This window comes from Oryza sativa, chromosome 2 (assembly GCF_034140825.1).
Source record: "Oryza sativa Japonica Group chromosome 2, ASM3414082v1".
NCBI lineage: Eukaryota > Viridiplantae > Streptophyta > Magnoliopsida > Poales > Poaceae > Oryza > Oryza sativa.
The window spans coordinates 2,997,538-3,016,428 of NC_089036.1; the positions used below are offsets into that span (position 1 = coordinate 2,997,538).

The window sequence follows — 18,891 nt, forward strand, 5'->3', positions numbered from 1 at the left end:
CGGTCCGACGAGGTCCTAGCATGGTCTAGTGGTGGACCTTGACTCGACGTGCCGGCTGCCTGTGACGAAGCCCCGGTGTACTGCTGGAACTGCGCTGAGTGCGAGGTCGACGCAGCTGGCTGAGACGCTGACCCTGCAGCGTGGGAGAAGTAGGCGGCCTGCGTCATAGCGAACTGGGCGAAACCTACACATCGACAACGGGACCTTGTAAGCTAAGACATAAAATACATGTAAATTGATTATCGAAGTAATGTTGTTTTTTAAGTACCTATGGGGGGCACACCTGAAGGCCTAGCCGAGGAAGGTGGGGTGCTGAACGGTGCACGAAACCCTGAATCAATCGGCAAGTGAAACGGCTCACATATATGTGCGAGGCATGTACAGAAAAATCCTTAAAAATACTTACCTCCGTGCGGAGGGGGAGTCGGCCTAGGAACGTGCGCAGCTGGACGGGGACCAGTCGGTACGGGTGGCCGCTGTACAGCTGCGTCTGCCCGAGCAATGTCGTCTGCACGACAGGTGAGCACTCGGAGAATCGAGCGCATCGACTCCACCATCCGCGTGTACGTCGTCAGGTGCTCCTCTACGGGTACCGGAATCCCTGCGTCTAAACGTTGGATCGTCGTTGAACCGTCAACGACGACCCGGTTGATGTCGTCGACCTGCATGGTTAATTTGTTCATACATATTCGTAACATTTGACGATGAGAAAGACATGAAAACATAAAGGAATGGTGCGATGCAGGGTACTCACAGCACGAGCGAAGTCCTGGTCGCGGTGCCTAGCATAGAGGTCTCTAGTGCTCGCAACGTGGGGCTGCTGCTCCAAGGGAGCGAAGGTGACCCTAGTACGGGTGTGTGGCTGGTACCAGCGTAGGTAGGCCTGGTACGACTCCTCAGTGTGTGGCTCTCCCTCGTGGTCCACGACCTCCTCGGTTGCGAGCAACCAGTCCTCAACAAAAGTCGCCAACTTGGCGGGCCAGTCGCCAGCTGACTGCTGACCCTTGCGTGAGTACCTACGAATTAATGTGTAATATTAGTGTGAAACGACAGATGTTACAAATTATTGCAACAATGGAAAGCGTAGTGCAAGATCTTACCGGTGAACAGCAGCTGGGACGGTGGTCGGAAACGGTACTGGAAAGGGCTGACGGAAGCCGAACTGCCGCATCACGCGGAAAGGGGCGTGAGGCTCAACGCAGATGTCGAAGACCATCGGAACCGTAGTCATCCAGTACGCCTGGTCCCTGGTGCAGAGTGTGGACAGACCCAACGGCGCACGAGCCTGGGTAGCCGCGGCACTGTAGGGCTCCCACACGACGTCAATCGGCAGAAGGCGGTCGAACTCCATAACAAACTCAGGATACGACCGCCTAATCTGGACGTGAGCCCATCGGCGCTGCAATACGAGACGATCGATGTGATGTACAATGAACTTAGCAATTAACTTAACAATACGATAAGATCGATGCAACGTACCTGACGACGGCACCACAGAGTACCCATCGTAGGGTAGTCGACCTCTGGTCGCTCCTCGTACAGTGACTCCTCGTACGCGTGCTGGTCCACCTCAGGGCGGCCGATCGCAATCCTCTCAGCTGCCCAGATAGAAAGAAAGAGAGGGCACCCACCAAAGGTCGCGCTGGGATCCGTCTTCGTGCAAGACTCACAAAGTGCACGGTACAGAGCCGCCAACAACGCGGAACCCCAGCTCCACTGAGGCACCTCGCCTACCGCGGCGTCGGCGATGCTCCTGGCGTCGTGCACGAGTCCCTTGTCGACCGCGTGCCCGTGACGGCCACAGAACATCACCCAGCCAAAAAGCCAGAGCAAGTACGCCTCCAAACATCGGCTGTAGGAGTACTCGTCGGCCTCCGCCTGTAGCTGCTCAACCTGCAAGCAGTCGATAAAATGTTAGGCACCTTAACTGCGGACTAAAGATGTAATACGATTGTCATTTCGGTAAAAAACACTCACGGTGAACTGAAGTAGCCACCTCTTCGTAGGTCCGGTGTTGCGGTGGTGTGCCAACGGCTGGAGCGGGAGGTGCGGTGCGCGCTGTACTAGTGCGAAACGTGCCGTCAGTTCGTCCTGCCAGTCTACAGCCGTGGTCACTGGCCCAACAGCGTCTCCCGCGAGCGGTAGCCCCAACAAGCACGATACGTCCTGTAGGGTAGGGGCTACCTCACCTCACGGCAAGTGAAAAGTGTGCGTCTCTGGCCTCCATCGGTCGACCAAAGCTGCTAGGAGGGACCTGTCCACAGTCCATCGTCTGGCCGGGTCCGCATGGCCGGCGGCAGCCTCCACCAGCCGACACATCGGTAGGAGGCCGGCCTCACGCAGCCTGCAATAAGAAATTAATATGTCATTACAAAAAATATTACAGCGCAACTAATTTATAGTAATATACTGTTCGTACCTCTCGACGAAGGAGTCGTGAACCGTGAGTAGCTCACCGCACGTCCGTGCCCGGAACGTCCCAAGCTGAGCCCCCTGCACCGCAGTAAGGTGAGACCGGTGTCGGAGATCTATCGCCGGGTCCAACAGCTGAGGTGTATCCTGACGTGCCATCTCTGAAAAATATAGTGTTTCGTATTAGAACAATTCAAAAAGTAGTAATGTAAAACAAAAGATGACTCGCAAGTTAATGAAATAGTAAAAAAATCATGAGAATAATTACGTACAACAAGAGTACAGCCTATTTAAATAAAGCAAACGTTACTAATGGTACATAACGATGACGTGCAATTTAACATATATGTAGAGTTCGATAATATAACATAACATAACATAATATTACGTGTCGAAGTCCGACATACATCAGCATACGTAAAGACACTAGGTGCCTTAGTCTGACGTTATATCACGAGACCTAAAGACATGACAAGCCGAAGTCTGAAATTACACGACGAAACATAAACACATCGATAAGTTCGAAACAGATTACAAGCAAACCCACATGCCAACATAGAACATAAGAACTACACCACGTAGCCAGACGTGGCACGACGACGCCTAGGACGTGGTCGAGTGGAGGTAGTGCCTTCACCCGTAGGGCGAGCTCCATCTGCTGCTGATCCTGATAGTCATGCCTCCGCCGCACTTGGTTTCTCCTTGTCTTTAGGACAATGCTTGTAGGTGTGCCCACGTTCATCGCATTTGCTGCAACGCTTCACCCTGCCAGCCTCCGACTCGTCCATATTGTTGCAGATGCGACGAGTCCTCCTCCTTCCAGCCTTGCCTCGGAGCTTCGATGGGTCAGGAATATTGAGTACTTCATCGTTAGTCTCTGTGAACTCCCCAGCTATGCCGAACCGGTAAATCTCGCCGCTCCATGTATGATATATTGCTTGCTTACTGAAGTACTGCGACACATATACTGCATCTGGTATGCCACACTCCGCTGCGGCAGCAATGACATGGGTGCATGGCCTGTGGAGCAGCTTCGGCTTTGAACAAGAGCAATGACATGTGCCGTCGGTTTTGAGAACACACTCCTGCTTCACTCTCTTGCGGTAGATACCCCTGCCTGCCTTATCTTGACATAGTATCTCGAACCTATGTTGTTGGGTACCTTGCACTAGAGCTCGATGTTTCATGGCCTTTTTATGCAACTCCTCTAGCTTTTTCTGCATGAAAGTTCCAAACAAAATGCTGTTGTTCGGCATAGAGGGAAGAATTGCCTGGAACCGATCCCTAAAATACCTGTATGTCCCATGTAAAATGAACTCCACTATGCCAACTAGTGGCAGTCCACGGACACCGCGCATCACCCAGTTGTAAACTTCTGCCAAATTTGTTGTCATTATTCCATATCTAGCACCACCGGTGTCATACGCCTTGGCCCATTTCTCTTTTGGTTCATGCAGAATCCACTGAGAAAATTTCCGAATCTCCAATCCAGTTCTTCTAACCAAAGTTGGACTATCCGTTGGAAGAGGTCCAAGAGCTTGAGGAGGGTCATCAACGGCAGTCGATGGAGCCGCTGCACGCTGATCACTGCATTTGGCTGTCAACTCATCTAATCTCTTCCAAAGCTCATTGAATTTTTTCTCCTGGTTCTGATTGCACAGCCTCCTGAACATGTTCACGAGCTCCTTGTTCTTGAATTGCTTGAAGAAATTAGCTCCCATATGACGCATGCACCACCTACTCTGTACATCGTCCCAAACACCAGGGTATCCTCGTTCCATGCTCCCAAACTGCAACTCTTCTATCGTTCGCAGAATGCCAGCGTGCCTATCATGTATCAGGCACACATTTGGCCTCATACTAACAACTTTTGTTTTAACCAATTTCAGGAACCAGTACCAGCTGTCGGTATTCTCACTCTCAACAAAAGCAAATGCCAAGGGAAATACCTGATTGTTCCCATTTACCCCTATTGCTGTCAGTATCTGGCCCCGATACTTTCCTGTCAAGAATGTCCCATCAATGCAGATAACTGGACGACAGTTCACGAATGCCATCTTGCATGCATGTAGAGCTAAGAACGCCCTTTGCAGCACACTCTTGCCAGGATGTTCAATTGATGGGAATTTCTTCACTTCGTAAGAGCTCCCAGGGTTTCTTTCCTCGATAACACCAAGCAGGCGTGGCAAATTGTCATACGAGACTTCGTATGTTCCAAATCTCATCTCTATTATTTTCTGTTTGGCCCTCCAGGCCTTGGCATAGCTAATAGTATACTTGTATGTCTCCTCGATGTGTCGGATTATTGACCTTGGTTCGTATGTGAGATTATCGATGACATGCGCATACATCTCAGATGCGACAAATGCACATGTAATGTTCCTGTGGTATTTCTGAACACCAGGTAGAAAACATGTATGCTTGGTAACGACTGACACTGTCCAATAATCCTTCCATTTCCCCTTATACGCGTGCACTCTCCAGGGACAACCATCTTTTTCCTTAACACACCGAACTTCATATTGCGACCGGTTGGACTTGGCAGCCCAAAACTCTCTATGAAGTGACACTGCAAAATGCTTTACCGCCTCCTTCATATCTTCTGTTCTACTATAAATCGCTCCCTGAATAACCTCATTTTCTTTGTATTCCCATCTCACACTATCCTCTTCAGAGACGATCAGCCCAGAAAAATCCTGACTAGCCCATTCTGCTGGATTAATATCCGTCTCCTCATCTGACGAATCACCTTCCTCTACACGCCCGTTGTCAGAATCCTCCCTCTCCATTTCATCCACAATGGCTGCGACAGTCTCCCCCTCGTCGGCCACTCCACCTGGTTGAATGCCCACTGGAGCTACTACGCCCCCGTCCACTCCTGCGTTGACCTCCTCCACAGAAGTCTCATTTACTTCAGCGCTTGGTCCCTCGCTATCATCCATGTTCATCTGCACACCTGGATCCTTCGGGTGCACAAACGGAACCAAAGCTAGAGGCCACCCACGTTGCATTGCATTTTCCACATACCATCTCCACACTTGGGAGTTTTGAACTGGCATTAGTTCCCAATTGCCCGACTTACTATAACATTGATTGTTATGTCACTTGTCTGTGGATCAACTCTCAAACCCCTCATTAACCATCCTTTTATAGAAGGTACACTCCTCTCAGCCGGTCTCTCAATTCCCCTTTCTGATACAATAAAATCTGACAGATCTACCCCAGTTGGCCCGTAACGGACGTTTCCTGGTCCATGGTAAACTTGAAATATTGGTTTGTTCGACATATCTGTCAACGAATTAACTAGATCATATTACTCTTTCATGCAATAAACATCTACAACGTAATATCTTCTTGTGTAAGCCAATGCAACGGTAAAATATTGATTCCAAACTAGCAGATCTACGTTGTTACCGATATCTACAATACGCACTTCTAAATTAGTACAACTAAAACCATAAAAATATAATGCATTTATTCAAATAAATTTTTTAAAAATACACACTATTTAACTCAATAGTCACATATAGGATCTACGAATATTACCTGAAATCGGCGTCTGAATCCGGCAGGGCTTCGCCCCTTCTTCTCTTCTCCTCCCCTCTCTTCTTTTTTTTTCACTGGATTTGAGAGGTGAGGAATGAGGGCTGGGGGCTGGGTGGCAGGCCTTTTATAGGCAGCGAGGCCTGCCGCCCGGCCAGAGGGCGGCAAGGGGCCGCCTGCAAAATGGCCGGCCCCCTGCCGCTCTTTTGCATTCGGACCCCTTGCCGCCCCACCAGAGAGCGGCAAGGGTTTTCATGCAAAAAACCCACCCTCCGTCAACGCCCGTTCCTCCCCCGTTTGTCACGTCAGCTTGCCGCCCACCATTGGGGCGGCAGGGTCTATTTTTGCAATTTTTCTCGCCGATAGATTATTTCTGTAAATATTAAAAAAAATCTAAAAAGGAAAAAAATTCCGCATTTGTACGGATCCTCTCCCGGCCCAAATGGCCCAAACAAATCCGATCCAGCCAGCAGCCCGAGGCCCATGTTGGAGGCCCGGTCGATCTCCTACAGGCGATCTGAAGAACCATCTCCTCACCATCCTCGCCGGCCAAACTGCGGCCTCCAACACGCGCCGGCGGGCGGAGGCTCGCGGCAGATGCGCCCGGCAGGTCAGGCCGCCGCCGTAGCCCGTAGATAGGGTGCGCGCAGGACGGAGCTGTTCGTGGAGGCCGTGGGGTATGCGCTCTTGAGGTAAATCAAAGCTTCTTGGTTGATTCTCCTGTCTTTGTTTAGGGATTGGGACGTGGCTGCAAAAACTTTGGTTGAGATTTCTGGCATTTCTCGATGCGGATTAGCGGCCCACTCGTTGTAAATCACACATGAAAAATATTCGAAATTGTTTAGGGATTGGGGCGTGGCAGCAAAAACTTTGGTAGCCACTAATTAATACAAGAACATTTTGCATTCACGTATGATTGTAAGACGATGCATTTACTAACAGATTTCAGTTTACTTCAGTCCTCCCCGCAAAAAAATAAAAAATAAAAAATAAAAAAGAGAGAGAGTTTAATTCTCAGTGTTGTAAACTCATAGTAGAAGGAGCATCATTTGATTAGCACACTTTGTTTTGTGTGGTAAATTAACATCTTGCATCTTATATATTGTGGATCAGGCCATATAACTTATTTCTTTTTTGCAATATGTATGACTTGAAAATGCTTGTTTTCTTTTTGCATAATTGATGCTAGCTAATTTGGAGAATTTGATCTCTCAATATGGATATGTTTACAGCTATATTTAGCTGATATTATGTTGATGTACATTTTGGCTTTCTGCTAACAAGTTGTGTACTATTTCCAGTCCAAAGAGAGATCTTTTTTTTTTTTTTTTTTTGGGGCAAAGAGAGATCTCTTTAACAAGCTAAGTTTTGTATAACTGTGTGAGTGGAGCTAAAATGATAATATAAAGCTTTGATTGGGATGTGAAAATCCATGGGTGGACTCAGGTGCATGGGGTCTATCAAGAATTTAGATAATTATTGTTAGCAAACATGTTTTAAGTGTTCCTCTGCTTTGTCCAGTACCTTTGTGTATTGTCACATTGCTATTAGCTTTAGGAGCAAGATAAGGGCTAAAGATCAAATAGGTTCCAGCAATGCCAAATATTTCACCATGTTACAAACACCAATATTGGTTAAAGTTTCTAAGTATTTTGGTTTGTTCCATTTGGTTTTTGGCAGCTTCAGTATGGTTTTTGTGAGCTAACTTTTTATTGAAAATTTTGCTTTGCATTGCCCAGATGTCTAATCTATCAGAGCCCTCAAAAGAAGCTGTGTCAGCTGACGATTCAAGTGCTGTCCAGAAAACTGGAGCATGGAGTAACACGTTGAACATTCTTCTGCAACAAACTTCAGTCTATGGTGTGGCTGCTGGTTATTGCCTGTCAGCATCTCTGCTCTCCATTATCAACAAATGGGCAGTCATGAAATTTCCTTACCCTGGAGCATTGACAGCTTTACAGTACTTCACTAGTGTTGTTGGAGTTCTCTTATGTGGACAACTAAAGCTTATTGAGCATGATGGCCTTAATTTGAGGACCATGTGGAAGTTCTTGCCTGCTGCTGTGATGTTCTACATCTCCATCTTCACAAACAGTGAACTTCTACTCCATGCCAATGTGGACACTTTCATCGTGTTTCGCTCTGCTGTGCCAATTTTTGTGGCCATTGGAGAGACCTTTTATCTTCACCAACCATGGCCATCACTCAAGACATGGCTTTCGCTTTCAACTATACTTGGTGGAAGTGTGATCTATGTTTTCACAGACAACCAGTTCACTGTGACTGCTTACACTTGGGCAGTGGCATATCTTGCAAGCATGTCCATTGACTTTGTCTACATCAAGCACGTTGTCATGACCATTGGCCTGAACACATGGGGCCTTGTGCTTTACAACAATCTGGAAGCTTTCATGCTCTTCCCTCTTGAGATGCTTCTAACGGGGGAGCTTAATCAGATGAAGGGCGACAATGCTAAAGTGACAAACTGGCTTTCATCTGATGTCATTCTTCCTGTTGCTCTGTCGTGCTTGTTCGGGCTATCTATATCCTTCTTCGGGTTCTCCTGCAGACGGGCTATCTCGGCAACTGGATTTACCGTGCTCGGTATAGTGAACAAGCTCCTGACTGTTGTGATTAATCTCCTTATCTGGGACAAGCATGCCTCCTTTGTGGGAACAATTGGGCTCTTGATCTGCATGTCCGGTAGTGTTCTCTACCAGCAGTCCACCACAAAACCAAAGGCCCCCAAGGCTGAGCCAAAAGAGGAGAATGATGAGGAGCAGCAGAAGTTGCTGGAGATGCAGCAAGGGCATGAAAGCAGCTCAACTCAGAAGCAAACATCATCTTAAGCCTGGTAGAAAATTTGGCATTGATATCTTAAGACAGCTTCCCTGAACCATTTGGGATGCTTGGGAAGGATCATTTGGCCAAAGGATATTCATTCGTTATATGAGAACCTTGAAATGCCGTTGGCATGAAAAATCGCAGAGAAAACTTAATGTCACTTTGCAATTCTTTGTTTAGTAGTATACCGTATTTATTTGTTAGACCTGTGGTAGGGTATCAATTATCAAAGAATCCCGAAACATAGTCGAACTGGATTCTTCGTATACAATGTGCTGTTTCATTGATAATACAGGGTGGTTACCCATTTCTATACAGGACGCGCCCGGCAGGGCAGGCCGCAGGCGATAGCGTCGGCGTGCAGGAAACGAGGGTCACGTACCCTGAGTCTCGGACTCCGTGAGGCTGTGGGCTATATATGCTCTTGAGGTAAAACCAAAGCTGCTTGGTTGATTATCCAGTCTTGTTTAGGGATTGGGATGTCGCTGCGAAAAAAATGGTAAGATTTATGGTGTTTCTGGATGCGGTATTGCAGTCTCGGTTGCAGATTAGCGGCCCGCTCGTGGTAAATTGCAGATAGTAGTAGTATTTATTTGAGAATAATACAAGAAGTCAAGAACAATTTGCATTCACGTATAATTGCGACAAGATTCATGTACTTAGTATCAGATTTCAGTACACTTCAGTCCCTTCCAATTTTCTACTGTTTGGAGCAGACTGTATCTAACTGAATTTCACTACCAGATAACAGAGCTGGACAATCGAGGTATTTGGGTTTGCCTGCGGTGTTCATCTTGCTGGTGATGGAGCCACTGAATCAGCCTTGCTAGAGTAAGAACCACATAGAGATCACTACCTATTGCTTATCTAGGAACCAGCATGTGCACGGTACGCATTGTTGATTGACTTGGTCATAACTAGTTTAGCCAAAATATTTGTACATGATTATCTGATCATATAGCACACCTACTCCAAAGAACACACCAAATGCAATTGCAAACACTACCTTGTCGATATACTGCTTTGTCAAGATAGTGGAGGTTGGAGCTGCTTCTGCTGAATTGCAGTGGTGTACAAGCATAGGGCTGCATAGCTTTGGGTTTCCAGCAAAACTAGAACTTGGAAATGTGCTGAACTGGTCTCCGCTTGGTACAGGCCCTTTAAGGTCATTGTAGGAAACGTTGAATTCGGAAAGGAAGTGAAGGTTCACCATTGCTGGAGGGATTGCACCTGTCAGATGGTTGTATGACAGGTCTAGAACCATCAGGTTCTTGAGGTTGCTGATCGATTCTGGGATCTCTCCATTTAAGTTGTTGAAGCTCAAGTTGAGTGAAACAAGTTCTTTTAACTCACCAATCTCCATGGGGATCACACCAGTGAAATTGTTGTTACCTAGATTCAACATTTCAGGGAGAGCAGTAGTTGTATGATACTGCAAACACAAACATGCACCCGCATAAAACGAAAATGTAAATGCTCTTTGTTCTGAGTTATCTGCAACCTTGTCTGACTTTAGCATTGGCATCTCCATTAGTGCCGCTGGTATTTCTCCTGTAAGGCTATTATTGGATACATCCACATACTTAAGGAAGTTAAGGCTATTGATCCAGGTCGGTATTGGTCCACTGAGTTGATTGCTGTATAAAGTTAAAACCTGCAAATTTCTGAGTTTTGATAACCAATTAGGTATCTTACCATACAGTGCACAACGCTCTATGGCAAGACCCTGAATATTCTCAAAACCATCAATTGCTTCATCCTGTGGCATAGCTTCATTCTTGAAGTTGCTCCCCATAAACAAGACAGTGAGGTTCCTTAAGCTCTTGAGTATGTGAAGGGTATTAGTTATGTTTGTAAAATTGTTGTAGGAAATAGATAAGAAGGTGATCGACTTAAGATTTCCTATATTTTTTGACAACTGGCCATGAAGCCTATTGGCAGATAGGCGCAACCAAGTCAAATTGCTGCATGAGTAGATGCTCTCTGGAATGGTGCCGTTGAAATTATTCCAGGAAAAATCTAATGCTTTCAGATTGGGCAGGTTGGAGAAGTTAACTTTGGCAAGCTCTCCTGTGAACTTGTTGGTGCTGAGGTTGATGATTACTAGATTTGTGCAGTCGCCCAAGGATGCTGGAAGCTCTCCAGATAAGTTGTTGCTGCTAATGTGAAGCTCCTTTAGTCTCTTTAGCTGACCAATAGAATTTGGGATTTTGCCACTGAATCTGTTCCAGCCAAGATCAACAAAAACAAGATTACTGAGCTTTATGATGAGTGAACCATTAATTGTTCCTTGCAAACCGTTGTTAGCAAAAGAGAGGTACTCCAATGATGTGGCATGGAAGAGATCATCCGGGAGGGCCCCGCTAATGTTGTTGTTACCAGCTTTTAGCATTCTAAGGGCAGTGCAGTTACCTATTCCTGGGGGGATGCTGCCACTGAACTGATTGTAGCCAATGTCAATAACAGCAAAAGATGGCGAGCCGATGCAGAAAGAGGAAGGTATATGCCCAGTAAAACTGTTGTTGCTCACGTTGATTGCAACCAGGTTGCTCATTTTCTCCCATGTGCTGGAGGGAAATGCTCCTGTAAACTGGTTGCTTGAGATATTCAGTACCTGCAGTGGCTGGTTAGATACTGATGAATTCAGCTCTTGCAGGTTGCCGTTGAGGTGGTTGAAGCTGACATCAAGGACAACGATGCTACCAGAGGACATCAGCTCTGCCGGAAGGCCACCGGAGAGCGAGTTGTACGACAAGTTGAGGCGCGACAAGCTGGTGAGCTCTCCCAGCGACGGTGAGATCCTCCCTTCAAGGCCTTTAGAGGCAAGAGAGACCTCAATGACAGCCCCATCTTCACTGCAGGTGATGCCTTCCCACTCGCAGCAGTCCATGCCATTCCGCCATGACATGGCGATGCCATTGTCGTGTGATAGCCCAGCAAGGAACCGGAGGAGAGAGCTCTTCTCCTGCTCGAGGCACGCAATGGTGGAGACGGCCATGGGGAGCAGGAACAGCAGCAGACATAACGAGGAAGCAGCGAGGCCAGAGAAAGGCATCACTACCCTGCTTCTCCACGCAGAATGGGGTGCCATCTTCATGGTCTCTCTTATCACAGGTCTTTGGAGTTGAATTTGGCAGCTAATGTTCGCGAAAATTACATTGTTCGTTGAGCATATATGTACACAACTGAATGCATATATTATGTACTTAACTGAATTATTGTTTCGTTTGAAGTCCGGAGATATTGATTTTGTGTTCGCAGCCATAGGACTTGTGAGCCATACTGCTACCTGTCATACCATTTTTATTTTCTGTGCAGCCTTACTTTGTCAACTAGAGCATGTGATCCTACCTCTGTGTGGTCCAAGTTGAATGTACAGTTTCTTCTTGATAAGTACATTGCAGAGGTTTCATTCTCCCTAGTGTCGGTTGTTCTTTCTAAGTAGTATTTTGTTGTCTCTTGTGGAGAATTTCAACAAAGTTTGTGAAAATGTTTTATGTTGCAAAGACAGGTCTGGTTTCTCTCATTGGTCGATCCCAGATTACCTCAGTAATATGAAGTTGTGCATTAATTTTGCCTTCCAGAACACGTCCGCTTGGGTAGCAATTCATGTTTGCTATGTACATTGCAAAATTTCATCCATTGTGGCAAGATTGAATTGGTGCTAAGATTAACCTGGCATTTTTCATTGATCTTGTTCACTTGTGCAGTTATGAGACTTTTGGTTCTGACTATCATGTTCTTGGTTGTTCAGTTGGTCTGTCACATGAACTGGACGGTCGGAATTTGAATATTGATATACTTCAAGCCTGTAGTCATTTTAGATTTTTTTTTTCCGCAGATTGTTAACGCATTTGGATGAATTTCATGCAAAATGACATGTTTGTTGCACTTCGTGCAAACAGCACGCTCATCAGAAATTCTGAATAAATTAACTATCAAATGCTGGTCAGGATCACTGATCATATTTACTTCCAGATAGGACTAATCATGTACTTCCTCTGTCCCATAGAAAACTCAGTCCTAGATTTAAATCTAGATATAGTTTAGATTCAAACCCAATCCTAAATTTAAATCTGCACAATCACAATGAGTCGTTTGCAATAAATAAGAGTTCAGACAAAGGAACGAATACACACGAATCCAAATTATTTTCAAGGAGGAGAATGATAATGTCAGTCAAATAAGCTGCTGTTAGACATTGAATGCCGCTTGAAATGATGGATGGATTGGCCCCAAACTTTGATAACGGAGGGGAAAAAATTTTCTGACCTTTGACAGGCTAGTGTCGCGAAGCAGCCTCTTGGTCCAGGGGCCCATGGCAACGACGACGCCATTAACAAACCTGAGAATGTAGATCGACCGAGTCAAGATCAGCAGCTCCATAGTTTCTTTTATTCTTATACTTATTCGTACCACCTATTAACAACCTAAAAATAATTTATAAATAAAACTTTTATAAACATGTTTTTAACGTTAAAAAAATGTTGTAAAATAAAATACTATGGAAAAAACTACAAAATCAACTTCAAAATTAAACTTTAAAATTTAAAATTTGGTTTAAAAACTTAAGTATAAGAGAAACAAGGGCCGCAGGTCACTAACTATTTAAGCTAAAATAGTTGGTCAAGACTAAACTGGTCATACATCACTCATATTCCAAAGACCGAAGGCGGCGGTCAGAGATGAATTTATGATATACTTATTTCTCTTATTCGCTCCATCTTTAATCTTATCTTACTATAACTACTAGCAATTTAATGTTCACTAACTTCTAAAACTCAACGTATAAGAGCAAGGCTAATAATACAGCCGACCTGTTAGCTATAAGGTTTTTTATAGCCTTCTCTTAGCCTACCCATATAATAGTTAGCTTATAATCAATATAGGGCTCACTTGTCTCCCTCACAGAATTTCTTGGTTCTTATGTCTAAACCGGCTGTAAGTTTACAGCCCGATTCTCCTCTCTCTCCTCTTTTTTCTCCTTCACCTTAGCATTTAGCCGGCTTATAGCCTACTATTATACTTGCTCTAAGTATTCACATCATCATTCACTAACAATTATTATTTAGAGTATTTTAAATTACATGCAAATGTACCACATCATCACCCACTAGCAATTATTATGTAGAGTATTTTAAATATCATGCAAACAATGCTATATCATTTATAATTTTGTTGTATTTTTAGAACTCAATATGCAAGCAATGTCAAATCATTATTTTCACATCATTTAAATATACACATCTATCATTTTTATAATGTATAACATACATTTATCCACATATTTCGTAGCAGAGCGCGAGGTATCATCTACTCCCTTCATTCCAAAATATAAGGCACAACCATCCTTAACCCAAAGACCAAGAAATAATTATTATCACCTCTTTCTTTGAATCATCCCAACTAATATAACACATGCACCCAATAGAATTAAACATCTTGTGATTATAGGATTTAAAAAATAATAGTTTAGGAGAGAGGAGGTGCTATTAATTGTCATGCATGCATGCACGTCTTATATTATGAAACACCTTTAAAAAGTAGTTGTGCCCTATATTTTGAAACGAATGGAGTAGCTTAATAGCAGTATCTTCTCATCATCTTTGATGATATTATTTAACTTATCAAATATGACATACTATATTATATATTCATGGTAGCTTATAACTCGCTTCAAATAACAAAAATGTCCCCTATTATTAACCTTTTTGTTAGTAAATTGTATTTTGCACCGGATAAATGTGTCGCGTTTCGCTTTACACCAGGTTTTGCATGTAGTTTAGCACATACTTTTTCACTTAGCATCAAGTTATATTGAAATAAGTTTCACTTAACACCAAGATATACCAACAAACCTATTAAAATTTCATGAAAGCTCATAAAGTTCTTAAGGAAACGTTGTGAAACATTGTATAAATTGAAGAAGTTTCAAAAGTTTTACTTATATTTTACAAGATTTTCTTTTAGTTATATGACGCAACCTAGTGCAAAGTTTGCAAAGTTGTAGCGTGAAAGTAGGTGCTAAACATAAAGCTACGTAAAAAGTTTTTTAAAAAATGTAAATTCATGTGTAAAGCGCAATTTATTTTTCTTAACTACGAAGGCTTCTTACACTGAGCCATGGCAGCAGAACTGATTTCTGGTCCAGTAATAGGTGATGATGGGCTGGCTATGCTGGACTAGAAATCATCAATTCAGGACATGAAGCCGAACCGCCATTTCTGGTGTGGTGATGAAGATTCTACTCATCGGGGTTCAAAAATCATGATGCCCATAATATTATTATGCACATGTAGGTGTGCTTTCAACAGGATTTTAGTAAGATCATGAATGTGCTGTTGGTTTTTGTCTCTTAGAGCATATGTTAGGGGACACATTCGCAGGGATGTGAGTGATGTTGCGTGCTTAGTGGTGTGTGCGCGCGTGTGTGATTGCTGTGATATCTAAAAAAACCGCCATTTGTTATGCAAACATGCCACGTGGACTCCATATTAGCTAAAACCATCATTTAAATAGCTAAGGGCTTGATTTACACTAGTTTTAAAAGTTGAGAGTGTTATTAAATACTCCCTCCGTCCCATAATATAAGGGATTTTGAGTTTTTGTTTGCAACGTTTGACCACTCGTCTTATTCAAAATTTTTTGAAATTATTATTTATTTTATTTGTGACTTACTTTATTATCTACTGTACTTTAAACACAACATTTCATTTTTTATATTTGCAAAAAAAAAATTGAATAAGATGAATGGTCAAACGTTGCAAACAAAAACTCAAAATCTCTTATATTATGCAACGGAGGGAGTATATATCTGGTTTTGTGGTTAAGGGACTTAAATGAAACTCGACCTCTGATGAAGGAACCAATGGTGAACTTTTTCCTGAGCTGTGTGCTCCCGGCCCAAACGGCTGGACATGAAGCCCGTATGGCCCAAACAAATTAGCCCAAGTCAGCATCGCACACCAAAAAAAAAAAAAAAAGTCCCACCGCCGGCGGCGGCGGCGGCGGACGAGCCCGGCAGCGGCAGGGCAGGCCACAGGCGATATGGTCGGCGAGGCTCACATCCCGTGACTACATGGAGGCCGTGGGCTATGCTCTTGAGGTAAATCAAAGCTGCCTGGCTGATTGATTCTCCAGTTTCGTTTAGAGATTGGCACCGTGGTTGCAAAATTTTGGTTGAGATTTATGGCATTTCTCGATGCGGTATTGCAGTGTCATTGGTTGCGGATTAGCGGACCGCTCGTGGTAAGTAGCAGATAAATTATTCGAAATATAGTCACAAATTAGTACAAGAACATTTCTGTAAGAATAATACAAGAACAATTTGGATGTATTCATTGTATGTATAATCGTGACATGAATAATTTACCAGCAGATCTCAGTTCAGTCAGCCCCTTCCAATTGTAATTTTTGGAGCAGACTGTATTAACTGAACTTTTAACTACCAGATCACGAGCTGGTCAGTCGGAGGATTCATCTTGCTGGGGTTGGAGCCACTGAATCAAGCCTTGCTTTTTGCCGGGTCGGCCGAAGGAACGGCGACCAAATTTCATTAAGGAATTGGGGGAAGAACAAAAAAAAATTACAGATAGATTAGGCTTACAATCGAAGGAATCAAGCCTTGCTGAAATGAGAACCAATTGAGGTTACTACCCATTTCTTATCTATGAACCAGCACAGCACACATTATTTATTGACTTGATCATAACTGGTTTAGCCAAAATATCTGGGCATTATTAGCTGATCATATAGCACACCTACTCCAAAGAATACACCAAATGCAATTGCAAAGACAACCTGGTCGATATACTGCTTTCTTGAGGTAGGGGAAGTTGGAGCTGCTTCTGCCAAATTGCAATGGTGTACAAGCATAGGGCTACATAGCTTTGGGTTCCCAGCAAAACTAGAACTTGGAAATGTGCTGAACTGGCCTCCAATTGGTACAGGCCCTTCAAGGTCATTGTAGGAAATGTTGAATTCAGAAAGGAAGTGAAGGCTCACCAGTGCTGATGGGATTGCACCTGTAAGATGGTTGTATGACAGGTCTAGAACCATCAGATTTCTGAGGTTGGTCACCAATTGTGGGATTTCCCCGTTTAGGTTGTTGAAGCTCAAGTTGAGTGAAACGAGTGCTTTTAACTCACCAATCTCCATGGGGATGGCACCAGTTAATTTGTTGTTACCTAGATTCAACATTTTAGGGAAAGCGGTAATTGTACGGTACTGAAAACACATACAACCTACATAAACTGGAAACTGAAAGAGTCTTGGGTCTGTGTAATCTGCAATCTTGTCTGATTTTAGCATTGGCATCTCCGTTAGTGCTGCCGGTATTTCTCCTGAAAGGCTATTATTGGATATGTCTACATACTTGAGGAAGTTTAGGCTATTGATCCAGGTTGGTATAGGTCCACTGAGTTGATTGTTGTATAAAACTAAAACCTGCAAATTTCTGAGCTTTGAGAACCAATTAGGTACTTTTCCAGACAGTGCACAGTCGTTTATCCCAAGACCTAGAATATTCTTGAAACCATCAATTTTTTCATCCTGTGGCATAGCTTCATTCTTGAAGTTGCTCCCCATAAACAAGACACTGAGGTTCCTTAAGCTCTTGAGTATGTGAAGGGTATTAGTTATGTTTGTAAAATTGTTGTAGGAAATAGATAAGAATATGATAGACTTCAGATTTCCTATATTCTTTGTCAGCTGGCCATGAAGCCTATTGGCAGATAGGCGCAACGAAGTCAAATTGCTGCATGAGTAGATGCTCTCTGGAATGGTGCCGGTGAAATCATTCCCGGAAAAATCTAATGCTTTCAGATTGGGCAGGTTGGAGAAGTTAACATTGGCAAGCTCTCCTGTGAACTTGTTGCTGCTGAGGTTGATGGTTACTAGATATGTGCACTCGCCCAAGGATGACGGCAGCTCTCCAGATAAGTTGTTGCTGCTCATGTGAAGCTCCTCTAGCCTCTTTAGCTGGCCAATAGAATTTGGGATCTTGCCACTGGATCTATTCCAGCCAAGATCAACAAAAACAAGATTACTGAGCTTTATTATGAGTGCACCATTAATTGTTCCTTGCAAACCATTGTTAGCAAAGGAGAGGTACTCCAATGAAGTGGCACTGAAGAGATCATCTGGCAGGGTCCCAATGATGTTGTTGTGACCAGCCTTTAGCATTCTAAGGGAACAGCATTTACCTATCCCATGGGGGATGTTGCCACTGAATTGGTTGTAAGAAAGATCAAGCATAGCAAAGGATGATGAGCTGATACAAAAAGTGGAAGGTATGTAGCCAGTAAAACTGTTGTTGCTCGCATTGATTGCAAACAGGTTGCTCATTTTCTCCCATGTGGTGGACGGAAATGCTCCCGTAAACAGGTTGCTCGAGATATTCAGTACCTGGAGAGGCCGGTCAGGTGATGACGAATTCAGCTCATGTAGTTCTCCATCTAGGCGGTTGAAGCTGACATCAAGGACGACGATGCTGCTAGTGGATATCAGCTCTGATGGAAGCCCATCGGAGAGCAAGTTGTACGACAGGTTGAGTCGCGACAAGCTGGTAAGCTCGCTCAGGGATGATGAGATGCACCCTTGTAGGCCTCTTGAGGCCAGTAATAGCTCAGTTACTGCACCATCTTCTCCACAGATTATCCCTTCCCAGGTGCAACAATTTGGACTATTCTGCCATGACACGGCGAGGCCACCATCTTGTGATAACCCAGCGAGGAACCGGAGGAGGGAATGTCTCTCCTGCTTGGTGCATGAATCAACAGGAGAGATGAAAGTCAGCAGCAGCAACACAAGAGCAGGATCAAAGAAATTTATGCAAAACCTTCTGGTTTTGTTGCTGCGCCAAGACTGCGGCTTCATGGTTTGTATCTTTTGGAAGCTGTGACAGAATAGTGAGCTTGATATACCTAGGTAGGCTGGTATTGTGTGCAAAACCACAGTTCCTGAGCTATATTGGCAAAGCATCGAAGAGTTATAAGCTGATGGAGTGTTGACCTATGAGTTTAGTTGCTTCTACCTCACTGGCTTGGTACTGTGCTTAGGTTTGGGAATTCCGTCTTTCTGTTTTCTTTTCCC

At 44.2% G+C, this 18,891-nt stretch overlaps 3 protein-coding genes across 3 annotated transcripts; 1 reads left to right on the forward strand and 2 right to left on the reverse strand.

The window, feature by feature from the left end:
• Positions 1–6,493: 6,493 nt before the first annotated feature.
• On the forward strand, positions 6,494–9,114 carry LOC4328344 (GDP-mannose transporter GONST3). The gene is made up of 2 exons (XM_015769109.3): positions 6,494–6,647; positions 7,695–9,114. The coding sequence occupies exon 2, from the start codon at positions 7,695–7,697 to the stop codon at positions 8,802–8,804; it is 1,110 nt and encodes a 369-aa protein (XP_015624595.1). The 5' UTR covers positions 6,494–6,647; the 3' UTR covers positions 8,805–9,114.
• Positions 9,115–9,427: 313 nt separating this feature from the next.
• LOC136355160 (receptor-like protein 2) lies at positions 9,428–12,297 on the reverse strand. The gene has a single exon (XM_066307423.1). The coding sequence runs from the start codon at positions 12,062–12,064 to the stop codon at positions 9,722–9,724; it is 2,343 nt and encodes a 780-aa protein (XP_066163520.1). The 5' UTR covers positions 12,065–12,297; the 3' UTR covers positions 9,428–9,721.
• A 3,990-nt stretch (positions 12,298–16,287) lies between these two features.
• Positions 16,288–18,675, reverse strand: LOC4328345 (receptor-like protein 3). Its single transcript, XM_015768835.2, has one exon. The coding sequence runs from the start codon at positions 18,673–18,675 to the stop codon at positions 16,516–16,518; it is 2,160 nt and encodes a 719-aa protein (XP_015624321.2). The 3' UTR covers positions 16,288–16,515.
• Between the last annotated feature and the right edge of the window lie 216 nt (positions 18,676–18,891).